The 17,641-nt window shown below is 38.6% G+C and overlaps 6 protein-coding genes across 6 annotated transcripts; 4 read left to right on the forward strand and 2 right to left on the reverse strand.

Moving 5' to 3' along the window:
- Positions 1-435: 435 nt before the first annotated feature.
- BATDEDRAFT_89917 (uncharacterized protein) lies at positions 436-7,830 on the forward strand (the record flags this gene model as incomplete). The annotated part of the gene is made up of 7 exons (XM_006680020.1): positions 436-499; positions 663-811; positions 895-1,152; positions 1,221-1,281; positions 1,363-5,279; positions 5,372-7,511; positions 7,595-7,830. The coding sequence occupies 7 exons, from the start codon at positions 436-438 to the stop codon at positions 7,828-7,830; spliced, it is 6,825 nt and encodes a 2,274-aa protein (XP_006680083.1).
- Positions 7,831-9,661: 1,831 nt separating this feature from the next.
- BATDEDRAFT_35420 (uncharacterized protein) lies at positions 9,662-11,599 on the forward strand (the record flags this gene model as incomplete). The annotated part of the gene is made up of 2 exons (XM_006679931.1): positions 9,662-10,141; positions 10,867-11,599. The coding sequence occupies 2 exons, from the start codon at positions 9,662-9,664 to the stop codon at positions 11,443-11,445; spliced, it is 1,059 nt and encodes a 352-aa protein (XP_006679994.1). The 3' UTR covers positions 11,446-11,599.
- Positions 11,600-12,337: 738 nt separating this feature from the next.
- On the forward strand, positions 12,338-13,756 carry BATDEDRAFT_25913 (uncharacterized protein; the record flags this gene model as incomplete). Its single annotated transcript, XM_006679847.1, has 3 exons — positions 12,338-12,811; positions 13,038-13,499; positions 13,640-13,756. The coding sequence occupies 3 exons, from the start codon at positions 12,338-12,340 to the stop codon at positions 13,754-13,756; spliced, it is 1,053 nt and encodes a 350-aa protein (XP_006679910.1).
- A 436-nt stretch (positions 13,757-14,192) lies between these two features.
- Positions 14,193-14,849, forward strand: BATDEDRAFT_89919 (uncharacterized protein; the record flags this gene model as incomplete). The annotated part of the gene is made up of 1 exon (XM_006680021.1): positions 14,193-14,849. One exon carries the CDS (start codon positions 14,193-14,195, stop codon positions 14,847-14,849), a length of 657 nt encoding a protein of 218 aa, XP_006680084.1.
- A 141-nt stretch (positions 14,850-14,990) lies between these two features.
- BATDEDRAFT_12203 (uncharacterized protein) lies at positions 14,991-15,630 on the reverse strand (the record flags this gene model as incomplete). Its single annotated transcript, XM_006679717.1, has 3 exons — positions 14,991-15,091; positions 15,195-15,272; positions 15,555-15,630. Coding segments are annotated over 3 exons (255 nt in total), but the record flags the coding sequence as incomplete, so codon positions are not given.
- A 1,188-nt stretch (positions 15,631-16,818) lies between these two features.
- BATDEDRAFT_12394 (uncharacterized protein) lies at positions 16,819-17,618 on the reverse strand (the record flags this gene model as incomplete). The annotated part of the gene is made up of 4 exons (XM_006679741.1): positions 16,819-17,006; positions 17,095-17,213; positions 17,272-17,445; positions 17,548-17,618. Coding segments are annotated over 4 exons (552 nt in total), but the record flags the coding sequence as incomplete, so codon positions are not given.
- Positions 17,619-17,641: the final 23 nt, after the last annotated feature.

Below are 17,641 nucleotides of genomic sequence, written 5' to 3' on the forward strand. Positions count from 1 at the left end.
ATCAGTATGCATATTTCTCCAATATGTTTATAAATACCAATCATATTTTACAACAGTATTCACGCAAAATAAAATACTTGTATTTATCTTGCAGTAATTGTTTTGAAATAAATAATGTTTAAACTCCAGCTCAACAACAACGATGCACATCTCAGTAATACAATTGTGCACGTCAATCACCATTGAATTGTCAATGTTGTCCAGTACATTGACTGCTTATTACACACCGACACTGCTATTTAGTACTTTATTCCACTTCAATACGGTTGTAATAAAAGTCTGTATTTTTTGAGATTCAGAATATATTGGTTTAACTCCAACATCTGCTCACAAACTGAACCAGTTCACGTGATATTCATTTGCTTTTGAGCTCTGCTGCTCACCAAAAATTCAAATTCATTTTTTGTTCTTCATTTATATTTTTGGTCCGTTTTAATGTTACAGGTGGAAAAGTGGACATCATTACTTCAATCGGATAATACTCAGGTTCTAGAAAAAGGTGAGTGATCACCAATATTGCTTGAATCGCATTTTCATCCAGCTCGAGCTACAATCTTGTTGGGCTGATTGATCCTTCAACTCTGCTGCTACTAAGATGCAGATTTAGTTCATTTTTTTCTGAATGAATGCGTCTACTAAACTCACACTTTGATTTTATTCAGCATTAAACTCTTTTGCCGAGCTCTCTTGCAAAATCGCAACAGAAGCTGTTGACAATGAAGTTTCCGAGGAATCCGCTTTTCTCAAGTCGTGGTTTAAAACTTCGCCAAATTGCTCAGAATTATTGCGAGTTTGGATATATACAACATCGGTAAAATTCAATTTATACAGCTTTAAAATAGAATCAATGACTAGTCAACGATTCAATACTAATCATTATATTCTCCATTTTAGAACTCTGTTACAACACTAGATTCGGTATTAGATTGTCTTGGCTATGCATTGATATCCTCTCGATTAGTCGGATATTGGGCTGTAGGAACGAATCTTTCAAAAACAATCATTTCCAATCATCTCAAGGACATTTACAATAATCTGGCCAGTGAAAAACAGTCTCTTGTTATCAGTACACTCAAACTGCTGCTATCAATGGCTAGCCATGGAGGCAGTGTGACTAGATTGTTGATGGATTCATTTGATTTTACATCCAAGGTAATTATGTTTTTGGAGTTGATATTGGTTAAAATTTGGCTGATCCAATGGATTACTATTTATTTTAGACTTTTACAGGACTTTTAAAAAGAAGAAAATTGGGAAAACCTACAGGGAAAATGCTTGAAGGTATATCGACCATTCAAGTTAAAATAATGGGTTAAACTCGTTGATCTTGACAAAAAAAGCTGATGATTTTTTATTTTCCAGACATTCGATCGTTGATGATCAAGTTTATTCTAGCATTTATCACTAATGGGGACACACTCGTTAAAAGCTCATTGTTAAGCGTCAAGAATCTATACACTGCAATTTTTATTGGCATAAAAGACGACAATTATGAGACTGTTCAGTTTATTCTTTCTATACTACAAACCAATATCGTTGATGATCTGCATTTGTCTCGAACCATAAAAATAGGATTTTTCCCGCGAATTGTACTGGATAATCTTGTTCCACTTTATTCGTTCAAAAGTCTAGACTCTCCGCGAGTAGTATCTCCGAGTAATCCAAACCAAACAATTGCCGACATTGTTCATGCATTTTTCATGCACATTTCAACCACTCCTGGAGTTGGTATTTGTTTTAGCGATTTGGGTTGGTATCCAGCTGTTTTTAAAAACAATCCCATTGCCACTATTGGTACTACACACACACTGGATTCTGGGACTGGCGCTCATCAATTTTTGCAGCAGCCAAAAATTGATAGTGGCAAGGTTTACAACAGAGCTTTGCTCAGATTAATTACATCTTTAAAACTTTCAGACGATATGCGTCAACGAGAACTGTTTCTTGGCATTCTTGCGGCTTGTCCAGAACTAGTGCATTCGTTTTGGGCCAGTTGCACTGCTTCACTGTCTTTCGAGCCACGATCATCTACTCGATATCTCTCGAATACAACCATGGCGCTTGCAATGATTAGATTGCCTGTTCCCACCGAATTTCTAGGAAAACTTTCTACAACTATACTAGCACCTCCTCCATTAGAGAATGCGCTTTCCAACATACTTCCCCCACTTCTTTCTCGAGCCCTTATAGCACGCGCACTTCAACACTCGTCGAGGGATATTAGATTTGCTTGCTCGTCTCTGTTGTCTGGAACATTAGAAAAGTATACCCAAGTCATTAATGAAACAGATGAAATCATTTTTCGTTTAAATGCCTCTGGTGTTGTAAATGCTTCTGCAGCAATTCAAATGTGGAAAAAATGGGTCATGGAACTATCTCAGCAGCTACGTCATCAGATGCCAGACGTTCAAATGGTCATTTCGCTTCAGCAAAACGTGGATCGGCAAGAAGAAGAAGATAGCACATCTCTTGATGATTTGAGGATTGCAGCTTTATCATTTATTCGTGGATTTCAAAGGCATTTTCCTGAGCTCTTTCGTGAATCTCGATTTGATTTTGGAAAACTTATTCCGCCGACGCTTTCTGAAGAATCTGTCGATTATCAAAAAGCTGTGGTTCTAGTTTTGAAAGAAATTTACGATTTTAAAGTATTGACAAAATATCCAAAATCAAAATGGACGCACTTTGTGACATTGATAAGAATTGCAACACAGAGCAATGATTCTGATCTTGTAAAAGAAATTTTGAATTTGTTGAACAGCACACTCAACCAAAACTTTTGCTTCCAAGATTATCCGGATTACTTTTTGGTAATTGTGGATTTACTATCTGTGTTCCCTCTTGAACAGCGCATCATTCTGATTGAGTATCTAGATAATGCATTTTGCAGTTGTAATCAAAACTGTATGATGATATCTGACACCATTTCACGACTAACTCAACAAGCCGAATTGAACACAATGCCTCTGCATAGTGTTTTACAATCCAATGCGATGGATGTTGATCTTCTTGATACTAAAAAGCCTAAATCTACTCAATTTGTATTTCCATTTCCTCCAATACTAATGTCGTTGATCAGGACTACTCTCAAAGAATGTGGGTTTGGATTGACCACGCTTTTTGTTGCATCGTGCGTTCAAGCGACTTTCGCCATGTCCACGTCTTTATTTTCCATCAAGCTTTTTCATCGCCTTCTTTACGACGATCATTGGCCAGATAATGCACTACAATCAAGCATTATGCCGCTTTGCAAATATTGGGTACGCTCTGTTATTGCAGACCTTTCTAATGACAATGAGCCTCTTGATTTTAATTCCAAAGACACGTCGATTGGATGGAAAGAAGGGAAAGCAATGATCAAACAATTCGTTTCATCCAACGTTAGTCCTGCTATCAACGCAGGATTTGTATGCAAGTACGCAACCAAAATAGTCACGTCTTTCAAGTCGCAACACAATTCACTTGGGGTATATATTCAAGTGTGCTCTCCTCTTCCAGACGCAAGCCTAATGCTTCATCTTATTGAATCTGGGGACAGTGAATTTTTTACAAGCAATCACTTGGCTGTCATTCCAAATATTTTTGGCCCTTTTGCTATGGATGCTCTTGCAGACCATAGCATTATTCAATCTTATTTTGTAAATCTATTCTCGCAACCCATCAGTTTGGAGAATACTCGGCTGTATTTGCTGCATTTAGGATCACTGCTGCTTTGGACAAATGCCTCTGTTCAAAAATCAAAGTCTTTCAAAGCAATAGAGTCTCGTGTAAAACTTTGTTTGAAGCTGGTGTCAGTGACTCTTAAGCAGTCTATTTTGACCGAAAACAATGCTTGCGGTCGTGCTGTGATTTCGATGATCTTCAACCACTCTTTAATTTTACACCTTTTTCTGAATTCCGAGGATTGCAGCACAGTGTCTCTATTATGTCATATTCAGGCTACTGATGAATTTCAAGTGGATTTATATGTCGAAAAGTTTTGGATCTATGTAGAATCGCTCATCAATCTATCAGCGACAGCATCCGAGTCATCAACGATTACGGATGTGGCATTGCAGCAATTCCAATCAGGTGCTTCTACTCTCATGCAGTTTTTAAACGCTGATGATATCAAGTCCCGAATAATGGTTCTGATTCAACAATCTGATCGAAATCGTCTACAAGATGAGATTTTGTTTACATTAATTTCCACTTATATTTCTGTTGAAAAATCCAGATCGCGCACTTGTGTCAAAATGCAAGGCGAGCTTTTTAAAGCACTGCTGCTAGCATTGACATGCCATCATGCGGAAGCTGAAAAGTTGATCACACAGTTTATAGGAAACCCACAAGATGATATCAAAAATATACAACACTACAGTATTTCTGGAGAACTCGCCGTTGGAATGAAATCCCAAAATCTTAACATTACTTTAAACGCGGATGTTCCTTTAGATATTTGGTCTGTTTTAACACCAGAGTCACTTGTATCTAGTATTAAGGCTTTCAACAATGACGATCTTTGGAATTTTGCAACTAAAAATGCAGTCGCGAGCATTCCACATGCTTTGCATTTGCTGCAGTTTTTTAAAAAAAAGGCTTCGTCTAAAAAATTCAAAAAAGTCCAGGATGGCAAGACTTCTCTGCAAATAAGATCCGCTCGTGTTGTTAGAGCCATTATTCAAGCGTGGACAGTTGTGTCAAATCATGGCTGTGGAAAGATCCAGTGGCTTGATAATATTGTATCTGAACATACGCTACTTTTAGCTGATGTTGCTGTCAATGTTGCTGATTTAGAGTTGAAAACCATAGAATCGTGTTTGACTGGAGTGTCTTTGGATTGTGATCAGCACCAATCTACGTTGACTGCATTTCCTGCATTTGCTCTTTTGTTTGATAATAGTTTGCCGTCCGATTGGCTGCCGAGTTTAGTATCCCGGATTTTAAAGACAACAATCAAATCGCTGGAATTATCAACATCGACACTCATCGCATTGTGGCCCATGTTTATAAATCTTTCTGATCGATATACAGATGTTCCTTTTGGCGATTTGGCTCTGTTTGTGATACATTCAGTTTATTCTCAAAAAAAGCGCGAGGCAATTGATTCACCACTTAAAACATCTCTTTCCACGATTGTTGCCTGGTTTGCTTCTTCTGAGCAGAGTCTTGCTTTAACTACAATACAGAATATTGCACTAGTTAAAGCAGTGTTTATGATTTGCCTTAAATTCCGGTTCACTGATCCCTGCGCCATGTTGCTTTTAAAGCATCTGGTTATTCGTTTCTACCCCAGCACGGTAAGCATTGTTGAATCGATATATTCGAAAAATATTTTTTTAAATTCTACTAATCTTCAAGTTTATTTTGCGACTCTGTTTTTGTGAAATAGACAACTCCTGCTGGACTCTTATCAGCACCCAATCTAGTGAATATGATTACATCGCACTCTCAGTTTGATGATGTTATGGAACCCATTGCGACTCCTGGTTTAGAAGCATCTCTGCGGTCATCACCTATTCCGCAAAATTCAGAAAGTAAATTTAATCTGCTTCAGCTATTGCAATGCATCATGGAAGTAGATCCAAACCAATGTTGTTTACCGGAATATTTACCAAAAATTGTACGGTCATACTATGGAACATTATCGCCCTGTGATCGTGCTACTTTATCACTTTTGTTCATCTATGAAACACATGCGTTTATCTCCATCTCACCTTATATTGGAAGATGGGGGGCTATTCAAACAGATAAATTAAATTCAAATGCGCTGCATCAACATACTTATGCCGATCCAATAGCTCCAATTAACTCACGGTGGATGGCACGCTCATTGGGCTGGTTTTCAGTTGGTACTGAAATGGATTCCTTTGCCGATGTTTCTGCTATAAATCCCAGTAATCCAAACGACACGAGCAGATTTGAAGTTCATTCTTCTAGTCTCGCGTATTTGTATGATCCCAATTTTATTCTCCCTCTTGTTGCAGGTGCTCTTTCTAGTATAAATCATCCGCTTGATCTACTTTGTCTTATTGAAAGCAATGCACTAGGATTGGTTATTATGGCTCTTTCTTCTAAAAGCGATGCTACACGTCGTTTGGCACACTTTATTCTCTGCAAGACATACACGGCCATCAGAGACTCGGATCTAACACAGCGCAATCAACTCATGATACTACTCCAAAGTCTCAAAAATATCATTATTCCAATATCTTCAATCAAAAATGCACCTCCAGACCCTATTCCAGCATCTATGGCGGCATTCTTTGCGCATGCTTTGATTGTTTTGCTGAAGCCAGAAGGAATCATGTTTCAACCCATTTACCGATTTCTTCTCTACCGACCATTGCTAGAAATGCGTAGCATTCCACTTCTCAATATTCTATTTTTCTCATCTTCAGACTCGAATGTTCGTGAGCGTATGTGGATTTTGCGTGTCCTTTCTGCAGGACTTAAATCCACATCTGACTATCGTCTCTACCAACACAAACATGTGATAGAGATTCTTATGAGCTATTTCCATTCCTCAATGGCAGATACAGGCACTCGCAAAATGGTACTAGAGATTCTGTTCAAGGCCACTAATGATTTGACTGTAGTCGCCACAATGGTGATTAGATCTGGTCTTTTAGGATTTTTAGAAGGATGCTGTATTCAACTGGATACATCCGAGGTATCTGAAATCATGCTTAGTCTATCGGTGTTAGTACATCGGATACTGTGCTGTTTTAATACTGCCATGATGTCTTGGACAGAGAGTGGTCGAAGTGGTGCTCATTTATGGATTGCTCAAATGGCACGCTTGACAAATATTCTTGTTTCCAGATTGCTGGAGATCAAGAATGGCAGCGGTCAGCGATATGCTAATTTGGTGTTGCGCATTCTTCAGGTCGTTCAAGCCGTGACTACCATTTCATCCAATGCTGGTGTTTCTATATGTATTCTTGGAATAGAGTCCATTGAACAATTGTTTATGGTTACCAAGTCTCTCTGTCCAACTGCCAATCTTCTTGATCCTTCAGTCAACTTGACTCGGTTAGATTCTGATGACAATAACCGTTTACTGCAAGATTCAAGCAGCATAGCATCTACTGCAGATGTGGATTTCCTTTTTTCATTCAAAAAACTATCCTCTCATAAAGTGTATCAAGAAGCAACACGCTCTTTTTTCTCAATCCTTGGAAATATCAATGTATCGCCCAAACTTGAACGTGACCAGTTTGTTCTCGTTGTAAGGCAGTTTGAAAATCTGGTAGATCATTTTTGCTTTTTGTTTGATGTATATCAACTTGAGCATATTGTTGCATGGATTGTGCGGTGTATTCTTGAATCTTCCGCTGAAGATAGCCTAGTTTTGTATCTGGTGCGCGATGCTCCTAGCACTTTTTATGGAGTACTTCGTGTACTTTTCACTGGATTAGATGCTGGTTACAGTCCACAAGGTTACACTTGCCATCGACTTTGGCATCTATCGTTGGCTGGTATTGTGATGATTGCCCGATCATTTACGCCAGTTGACTCTAAACATTCTGGTAAGATGTATCACGCCTTGCTTTAGTTTATTTTTTAATCATATCGATGTGTCTAACCCCAACTCTTTTTATAAACTTTGTAGAAACTGGCAAATTGGATGACTGGAGAGTTCGGATCTTGACCTCTGTCATGCCAAAGTTGACACCATTTGTACAATCTCCTCGATCGCTTTTGAGCGTGCCTATTGCATCAACTATTGACTTGCCTACTCCTTCATACGAAGCTGTCAAGCTTGGACAGCTTCTTCGGCTGGCCATATGCGCTTCGTCAAGTGATACCATCATTGCATGGAAGCCTGTTGTCGAGTTCTCCAAATAAATAAAGACTGATTTTCACTAGCAAAAATAGTTGAACTAGCCAAATTTGTGGTAGTTGAGCAAACGATATTGACAATGTTGCAAAAAATTGGCTCGACTGTTACTTTTTCGAGTTGTAGTTCTTATAGATTACCACTAGGCATTGTCTTTACGATCGCAGATATAAATCCAGTTGGCATTTGTAGAATGCTGCAATGGAAATAAATTGTATACGCAAACAGTTTGTTGAATTGATGATGTCAATTTACAGTAGAAAGCGCACGGAGATTCAACCATTGTTTATTTCCGAATCAGCCATTACAAGATGAATGAAGCATTTCATTTTATGTGGATATGGCTGTAAACGAGATACCAACTTGACAAGAAGCAATGAAAAGTCATCAAAGTACCTTTAATTATGGCTTTGTTGTATGTTTCAAACCTATCAAATTGTTAATGAAACAAAAATTTGGCTGCTTGCAAATTGACTACCAGGTGGTATAAACATCAACATATACTATTTGTATTCCAGTAATTGTACAAAGCAACTGCTTGTTTGTATGTCATAGCTGACTGTGTTCGAATTCGCGGTATTGAGCGCCTCTCGTTGAAGCTTTCGATCCAAACCAACATTACCTCATATATTTATTGGTTTGCAAATATTGAAATGAATTAAACTCACAGTACAGCACATCGAGGTTTGGTTAGTATGGGAGGCAAAAGTGGTGGCCGACTTACGGCCGTACTTTTATCAAATGAAAAAACGTATCTATCTTGTACTCACTGCCCCCTGCTTTGGGATAAACAATGGATAGAAATCAGTTGCACTTTTCTATTGGAAATTGACATTTTTAATTCAATAAACAACGTTTATTATATGATCTCAGCTCAAACTATAGTTTTGAATATATCCTTTTTCCACTTTTGAAATAGTCATAGATTGTACAATCACCAGATTCATCCGCTGCAATCCATATGTTGAATTCAGCTCATATGAATAATACTCTGCAAATACATATGTTGTGTTTTAATTCAGGAGAACAGCGATCGTGCATCCCAGAAATGCAATATTTGTTTCCATCTAACCACCCAATGCTATGTTTGGCTTGTAGCAAGGAATTGGAGATTGAAGAGGTATAGGATTTATTGGGACAGAGGTGTGAAAGCTGCTTTGAATATTCGTTTAGCTCTTCATACAAAAATGATCACGGAGGAAAACACCAGTAAACTTTTTCAAAAAGATCAGTGGACAGTGTTTTGGGCAAGCTTGTGTGAATTAGCGCCAATCAGACATGAGACTGGCTGTTTATTTAGCGTCTCATTTGTGTGAACACGACCATAAACTATGCTCGCGTTTGTTTCAGAGCAAACTGTAAACATCGTTGTTTCTTGATCCGCAAAACACAAGCTTTGGCGCCATGAGTGATGGAATGGATGTGCTGGTTAAGATGTGGATTCTTTCAATTTTCAAAAACTTGCTTTATGCAACCAAACTCGAAACCACAGCCACTCCTACCTTTTTCACAATTGCTATTGTTGTATTACAAACATAACCAGCATTATGCATTGGCCATGTTTGGCAGGGCTCAATCTATCTTGAAACCTGTATATATTAAGATCGATTTCCTACTCAATCTACTCGAATCCTATAATTTTGCTCTTACATTGCGCTGTATATTTCCTCTACTGTTTATTTTTAGTGGTCAAGCCTTTATATTCCCTACATAAATCAAGACTTCGATTACATCAGCATTCTGTTTATATTGTTCAATCTCAGTTTCCCAAAAGGTTTTGCTATTAAAGTAAATCCAACTCCGATTAACCTGCACTTTGACAAACAGCCCATTCACCAAATGCTAAACGGATCCTCATCCAATATGCGCATAGACGCAGACAGGATCATTGACTCTCCAGTTGCAATGGTAGCCCTTATTTCAACCGGCATTGCTCTTTTGGCAGGTGTTTTTGGCACGGGGCTGTTTTTATACCGAGGAACAGAGAACAAGTTCACCTGGGCTATCCTATCGCTGGTCATCATCAACTTCATGAGTGTACAGCTGCAAGCATCAGAGATAGCATATGTCTATCTACCATCCAGCCTAGGAACGCTGATTTGGCGCAATGTCATTTACCAACTGTGCGTACTATCTTTAAATCTACTACAGCTGGAGATTTTTGCAGTATTCAATGCTGGTCTGATGCATGTCAGCATATTTAGACCAGACAATATGAAGTGGGTTCGACTGGCGGCTATTATTGTGCATTTACTGTACGCGTTGCCCATCTACTTGCAAGGATGGGTTATTCCCATGAGTGACAATCGAGAGATAAAGGTATATAGTATGACCGCAGTAGCTATCCCCGACCCTTCATTCACTTATCCCCGACCTTTTGTGCATCTATCCCCGACCATTCGACCCCTTCCAAAGTTGGGCCGCTAATTGAGTTTCAAGCTTGATTATATCATTGATGAAAAAAGTGGTGGCGTTGCTTGGCATTAGTTCGTGGCGTCTTTTTATGAATTTTGCACTCGTGTTCATGTAAATGGAATACTTGTATCCATCTTGCAGGGATGCCTTTTGCTTTGAAAAACAATGTCAGAATCTTTGTTTTCTTGCTGGAAACTGAGCTGGATAGACACTGCCAATTCTTCAAAGCACAACGTCCATCATATGATGCTCACAAACTATAGTTTTGAATATACCCTTCACTTTTGGTAGCTGTGTGATCTGCAAATATTGGGTTTATTGCTTTCAAACTCCACTTTGTGTATCCTGAAATCTTGGATACGCCTGTGTTCTAGTTTAAAAAACAAGGGCTGTAACCCCAGAAATGCAACAGTTGTTTCCATGTCAATCCCATAATGTTTGGTTTGTAGAAAGGGAGGTTGGACAAATGTGAATTTATTGATGTAAACATTTGTTTAGAGAGCAGTGTTTAGTAAATTTGGTGAATTCCCATTTCATGAGATTGGCACTCCTATGTTTCATTTGTATCTGCTACTCAGCTTTCTAACAAAATCTGTTTGTATTCTCGATACATTTTTATTTGCTTATAGTGGACAGTCTATGGAGCCGCACTATATACTCTTCTTGTAGGCATCTGGGGTGTATTTCAAAACTGTTACATCTTGGCAAAATTACAGGCTCATTTCGCTGTGCTCAACAAGTCAATCGGACTAGATGACTTTCATACTTCCAACGCAGTTTCGCCATGCAAAAGCAACACTGATTCAAACAACACTCTTGTTTTTTTGGAAGCTGGCCATGAGTCTGATTCAATCTCATCGCCTGTTATACTGCCTCGTCGCGACTCCCGCCAATGCCTAACCAACGAAAATTCACATGTCAATAAGAGAGTTCAAAATGGCTCTCGTGTTATACAGCTCCTCATTTTTATCATGTTTGCCCTAGATATCACCTGTACAGTTACATTTATTATCTCTTCCATCACTAAAATCAGTCAGGACTCAATTGCTCACTATGCACACATGCAAATCAGTGTGTCCATCATAGGCATTCATTTGTTTTTGGAAACTTTTCTATTTACTCAAATTGTTGATCAGTTCAGAAAAAAATTGTCCGCTACCAACTCATCCTTATGCGGTACCAACGCATCAAGCTGTAGTCATGTGTAATTTTTGAAAGTTGATTTTATTTTGATGTTGATACTCATGTCTATTACTTTTCATTTTGAAAATCCTACCTTGATACAATGTATGTTCAAAAACTATAATTGTTTTTTGATATACACAATTTAATAAATAAATAAATACGGTATGTATTGTTTTTAATGACTGGCATTTATTTTCGACTTTTATGTTTTTGGATATTCTGACATCAACAAGCAGCTATTGCAGTTGTTCAAAAACGAGGGTTTTTGGTTTGTAAAACTGCATGATTGTTTAGCTAGCATAGACTCTAGATGTCATATTGGATATCGTGTCAACAAGACCAAATGAGTGATGCCATGTATTAAACCAGCATGAGCAAATGGCAGTTTAAACTGTTTAGTAAACTGGCTGTGTCGACAAGTCGAGTTGCTGCCATGATACAGGAAACACGAGAAATAGATGGTCGTGCCATTCAGATCAACAACCTACTGATATTTAGAAAAAAACAATAAATCCAAGTGTGATTGAGTGAATTTGATGCAAGTACTGCCTGACACAATACATATTGATGGTTACTGACAGTTTATCTCCATTCTCATGCTCTCTGTCCTTAGCAGTGACTAGTATATCAAAGAATAAAAATTCAAGTGGCATATGTAACCTTGGCATATGCCATTTTGGCATCGAATCCAAGCTGAATACACACAACTGGAATGCTGGATGACACAGTGAGGCCTACGCGTTACAAACTCGAGATGTGGTGTCGCATATTCTGGCAGTAGCCTCTTTTGAACTAGCCATCCAGTCTGTGTTATATATTTCGGATAGGTCTGCTACTCCTTTTGGTTTTAAAACCTTGAACTCAACTTTTAGACCTTTCTAATTCTTTACAAGGCATTGGTCGCTATAGAATAGAATGTTTTCTGAACTCCCATACATTGGGCTAGAAGATGATATTTTCTTACCGATTCCAATGATCGCACTTATTCTAGCTTGCCTAGTATTTGTTTCAGGGCTCGTTAGCATGGGAATATTTATATACCGAGGCTACAAGACTAGATACACCTGGACAATCATTGCACTGATTCTCACCAACCTGTTTGTTGTCCTGTTTCAAATCTTTGAAGCATTTTACGTCTATATCCCATACGACAAATGGACGATTGGATGCCGTAATCTATTCTATATGCTCAGTGTTCTTAGTCTCAATCTGATGCAACTGGAGATTATCTCCATCTTCAATGGCAATTTGATCCATGTTGGAATCTTTAAAGCAGAGAATATGAAGGCACTTCGCGCCTTCACCGTCATCGTGCACGTCTTTTTTGCACTTCCAATCTATTTGCAAGGATGGGTAGTATCGCCTCACAACACCTCCGTTGCTACAAAGGTAATTTCAACAAATTTGTATTGAACACCATATATCGTTCATTGTTGTGCATGTGTATCAGTTCTGTGTCTTGTATTCAGTCCCATATGTGTCGGGAATGCGACTTTGCACAAAATTTCGTTACCAAGAGTAATATGGTGGACTCGATTACTAGCAGTCCTGAATTCATGTTCATCCTTTGATTCTATTCAGTCATACTAACTGTTATTTGGGTTTCAAACATTAGTGGGCCGTCAATAGTGCTGCAGTATACACGTTTATGATTGGCATTGGAGGAGTCTGCCAAAACTTTTATATTCTCAAACATACGAAAGCCCACTTTGACCTCTTGGACAGCAGTGGTGCCAGTTCGTGTAGTAGAGGTGCATCTGGAAATCGCGGTTACAATGGATCCAGTTCAATTGGCTTATTGAGTCACTCCAGTCATATGGGAAAGAGTACAGTTTCTACATCTTCATCTTGTCGTAAAACAGCAACCAGTACCTCTACTTACAGCTCCAGTTCCTCCTGCACCAAAAATAAAAGGACGGCACGAAATATGCGATTCGTCTTGTTTCTCTTATTTTTTGTCGATCTTGTCACGCTTGTTGTGTACTTTACATCTGCTATGGTCATCACTTCTCGAAAGAACATTGTTATACACTTTGCGCTTATGCAAATAACTGTTGCTACCATGGGAATACACTTGGTAAGCGTCTTGTATGATCAAAACCATCACTTGCATTTATAAAATGACCAATACTAACACTTTATTTTTAAAATCACTCATTGCTTCGTCATGTATTGTCACTCAGTTTTTGGAAACATTTCTTTTCACGCAAATTGTAGCACAGTTTACAAAAAAACACACCTGCAATAGCCTTAGATCCAATTCCACTAGCAAGAATAGCCAGCATACTTGGAGCGGACACAGTGATAGCATCAAATCTACAGAAAGCGCTGTGATTCAAGTGATATCAGTGCCTTCTCCAATCAGTCCTCGACCACCATCACACTAATAATATTGGGCATATAAGCTCGACTGACACATCATATTCAGATTCGTTCAAACGTCTACAACACATCATTATTTCTATTTTCGGGTCTAGCTTATTTTTTTAAATCGTATTCTTCCATATGAGATTACAAAGCAGTCTGAAAATAGAATCCCTGTCGGGCATTTATGTCAAATGAACTATTTAATTAAAACCTAGCATGATTGGATTGATGACTCTGTTGAACGTTTTATTTCAAGTGAAAGATTTTGATGGTCCTATTACTAGAATCCATCTACTTTCATCTGCTTTTCGTCTAGACAAGCCAAATCGACACATTTTCTTGCTGATCCAGTCTAAATTGGTATTCAGCCAACACCTCGCTCAACTCTTCAACAATAGTCGCTATGCCCAATACAAATGTTCTTCTCATCAGACATGCAGAAAAACTTACATGGCACAAAGGGACAACGCCAGAAATAGATCAAAAGGCTGCATACATTGACAATCACTGCCTCTCTGCAAAAGGTTATGAAAGAGCACATGCTCTAGTATCATATTTCACCAACCGACATGAAATAGTTTCGCTTTATGAGCAACGACCACTGGCTGCAGTGATCTCGCAGGGCGTGGACGATGGACCCGATGCATGGGGGAGAAGCAGACGACCTCTTGAAACGGTTGAGCCATTGGTCAAGGCATGGAACCTTGCATGGCCATCTGTTGCCATGTCTGCTGTTGACAATGCGTCCTGTACTACACAGACTTTGACTCCACAGCGCTTGCCATTAATTCAAGTTCTTAAAAAAGACTTTGCAAACTTGACTGCTAGTATTAAAAATGGCGAGTTTGAGGGAAAGACAGTCATCATTTCATGGTCACATCAGCAGCTTCCTCAGCTTGCTACTGCACTGGGTGTACCGGTAGATCTGGTACCAAATAAATGGAAAGGCTCCAGATTTGATGTAACCTGGGTTGTTGGAATGGAAGAGGGTAAGCCGAGCACCTTTTATCAAATGCCGCAGCGTCTTTTATATGGCGATGAAGATACAGTTTTGAAATAAATTGCAGTTTATATTGAATCTATGTTTGCATCTCCATAAAGGTGCAATGCGATGCTTGTAGGCTTTTGCTAAAAAGATGAGATTGTAAATCAATAGACAAATCCGACTATAATGGATCTATTAGCTTTATTCAAATTGCATTTAACCAACAAGACCTCCAACTTTGGTGTTGATGGTAGCATTTGGATACTTGATCTGAAAATCCTTTTCGCGACGGAAGAGAAGAATATGTGGCTCTGGATCTATTAGGCAGTAGATATAGTAATAAAAACACAATGTTAGGCTTTAATATATGCTGTAGGTAAGATGTCATGATACAGTTGCCAAACAGCCATCCTCTCTTACTGTGAATCATGTAATGTACCCATCCTGGGCTTTGTTTAATACCAAAGCCTCTCCACTCATATTCTGCTAGTAGCCGTCCTAGAAAATCAATCAGGATCAGTGATTGAATCAGTGATTAAAGTCACAAGAGTATAAAACAAACCTTGAGGCATCCATCTCGCTAGAAATCCAGCAAGCAAATTTAATACAGAGTTGAACATGATATCAAGACATGCATAAACGGTAAATACAGATTATATCGGCAAAACACAAGTGTCATTTGCATTAGGCAACGCATGGATGAAATGAGAATAAATGGAATATGCCAGAATGAGTCGAATAGTAATGAATGTGATTTCCAAAAGAAATTAAGCGCCTTACCAATTTGCTTTGGTACAGTAACATGTCGATACTCGTAAAGATCATCATTGTATTTTGGGCTATAGTAGACATCATCCTCCTGTGATAACAAGCAGGTTGTATTATTCAAGATCACGAAACCATGAGATATCGAATGTTAGTGTCTGAAAATGCCAAATCTTTTTAGAATATTGAAGATTGTCGGCCATCTCGTTGGTGTACAAAAGTACTTGGATTGGATCCATATCGGCAAGATACAATCTCTATAGATAAAATTTCATCCATTGTATGTATTATATCCATCGACTTGCTCTAGCCCATACCCATAAAACAAGAACAGTCACTAAGCAGACAGGTTCACATTACATGGTCATGAATATCCTGGTCCCGCTGCTCGGCCTCTGTGAGCTTTCTGGACGTTCGGCGTGCATTAATCATTGTCAGGGCTAAAGAGTGAAATCAACTGTTATAGATAACGTCGTCACAAACAAGCTGCTAGTTGCGACAGTCAGTCTGTTGATTGTCAGTTGATAACTTGCGAGCGGGCGGTGATTGGAATGGTGAAAAAGGAAATAACCCGAATGGAACGCTTGGCTAAAAGGTCGCTCTGAAATCCAACAAATGTGAAATATGGAACTGACTCGACATATGTTGATCGAGCCCAGTATTATCAAGCTGATCTTCAAACAGATCTGACCTGCTGGCTTGAGGAAGATATACACTGTGATAACCCATATTGTAATAGTCTTGCTTTATTCAGTCCCTGTATCATCCATTTGAACTAAATCTGATACACCATGATTGCATCGTCACGACTGCTGCCACTTGCCCAGATCATTGCAAAACCTTCAAGTATACCAACTCTTTAAATATCATAGGCTGATTGGGTGTCTTTTGATACAGAGTATAAAACACATTTCTTACAAGATTTACTAGCCGATGCAAGTAATGCCGTGATCTGAAATCTGGAATCTCGCTACCATGCCTTGTAAAGCAATACCATCTGATTCGTGATTTCTCTTTTGGCATGAATACGGCATTTCGGCAAAATAAGAAATGTCTGCAAATGTTGGTATCTGAGACTACACGCATACTGGTAGATTCGTTAAAGCATGTTTTTTGAAAGAATATTCGAGTTTTGCAATTATACCATAAATAGTTGATGTTTGGATAGTTATCGGTGTGTATTTTTCAGCACGATTTGATGCAATGCTTTAATTAAGTGATGAGATTTTTGGACTGTTTATTATCAAATTAACAGATAGGTGTAGTACCTAATCAACATTTAACTAGCTGGTGTATTGCTTTCATTGAAAAACGACATCGAACTAGAACCAAGTGCTCCAAGAACAATACGATCTGTTGCTACTCGCGCTTCTTGGGCTGGATCGTGAGTGATCCAGATACAATTTAGTTTGGTAAGCGATGCTTCGACTAATCTGCACGTTTCTGGATCTAATGCGCTCGTCGGTTCTATACCAAAAATGAATCAGTCTTGATCACGTAGTAGTATATTTTTAAACAACACAGTATTGATACTGTATCAGGTTAATCATAGTACCATCAAGAAGTAGAATATCCGGTTTGCGAGAAACACCAAGTGCAATTGCAACACGCTGAAGTTCACCACCACTGAGCTGATTCCATGGTCTATCCCATACATCTATATCAAGATTCCACCTTTACCATGGAGTTAGTTTACATTTTGTTTATAGACCAATGGCAGTTTAATACAGACTTTTGAGAAATTTCAATAGGATCGAGAGGTCCATCAACTAATCGGTCCCGCTGGGCTTGAAACTTGGAGATTGTATCGATAAAATTGCGTGGTGATCCGTCAAGAAGAGGTGGGCGTTGGGGCACATACAATACTCGAGATCTCCACTGTGGGATACCATACTCGACAGATTTTCTACAGCCACAAAATCAAGGCAAATTGGGCCGATGAGCTTACAGACATTGAGATAGTTCAACATAGTTGCAAGCTATGAATTAACATTGAAATTAGACATACTTTGAGTTTAAATATACAGATCCAGAATCATATGGAATTAGCTCTGCCAAACATTTCAATAGAGTTGTCTTTGAATCCCACGTTTATGTTAATA

Source organism: Batrachochytrium dendrobatidis (assembly GCF_000203795.2).
Source record: "Batrachochytrium dendrobatidis JAM81 unplaced genomic scaffold BATDEscaffold_8, whole genome shotgun sequence".
Lineage (NCBI taxonomy): Eukaryota > Fungi > Chytridiomycota > Chytridiomycetes > Rhizophydiales > Batrachochytrium > Batrachochytrium dendrobatidis.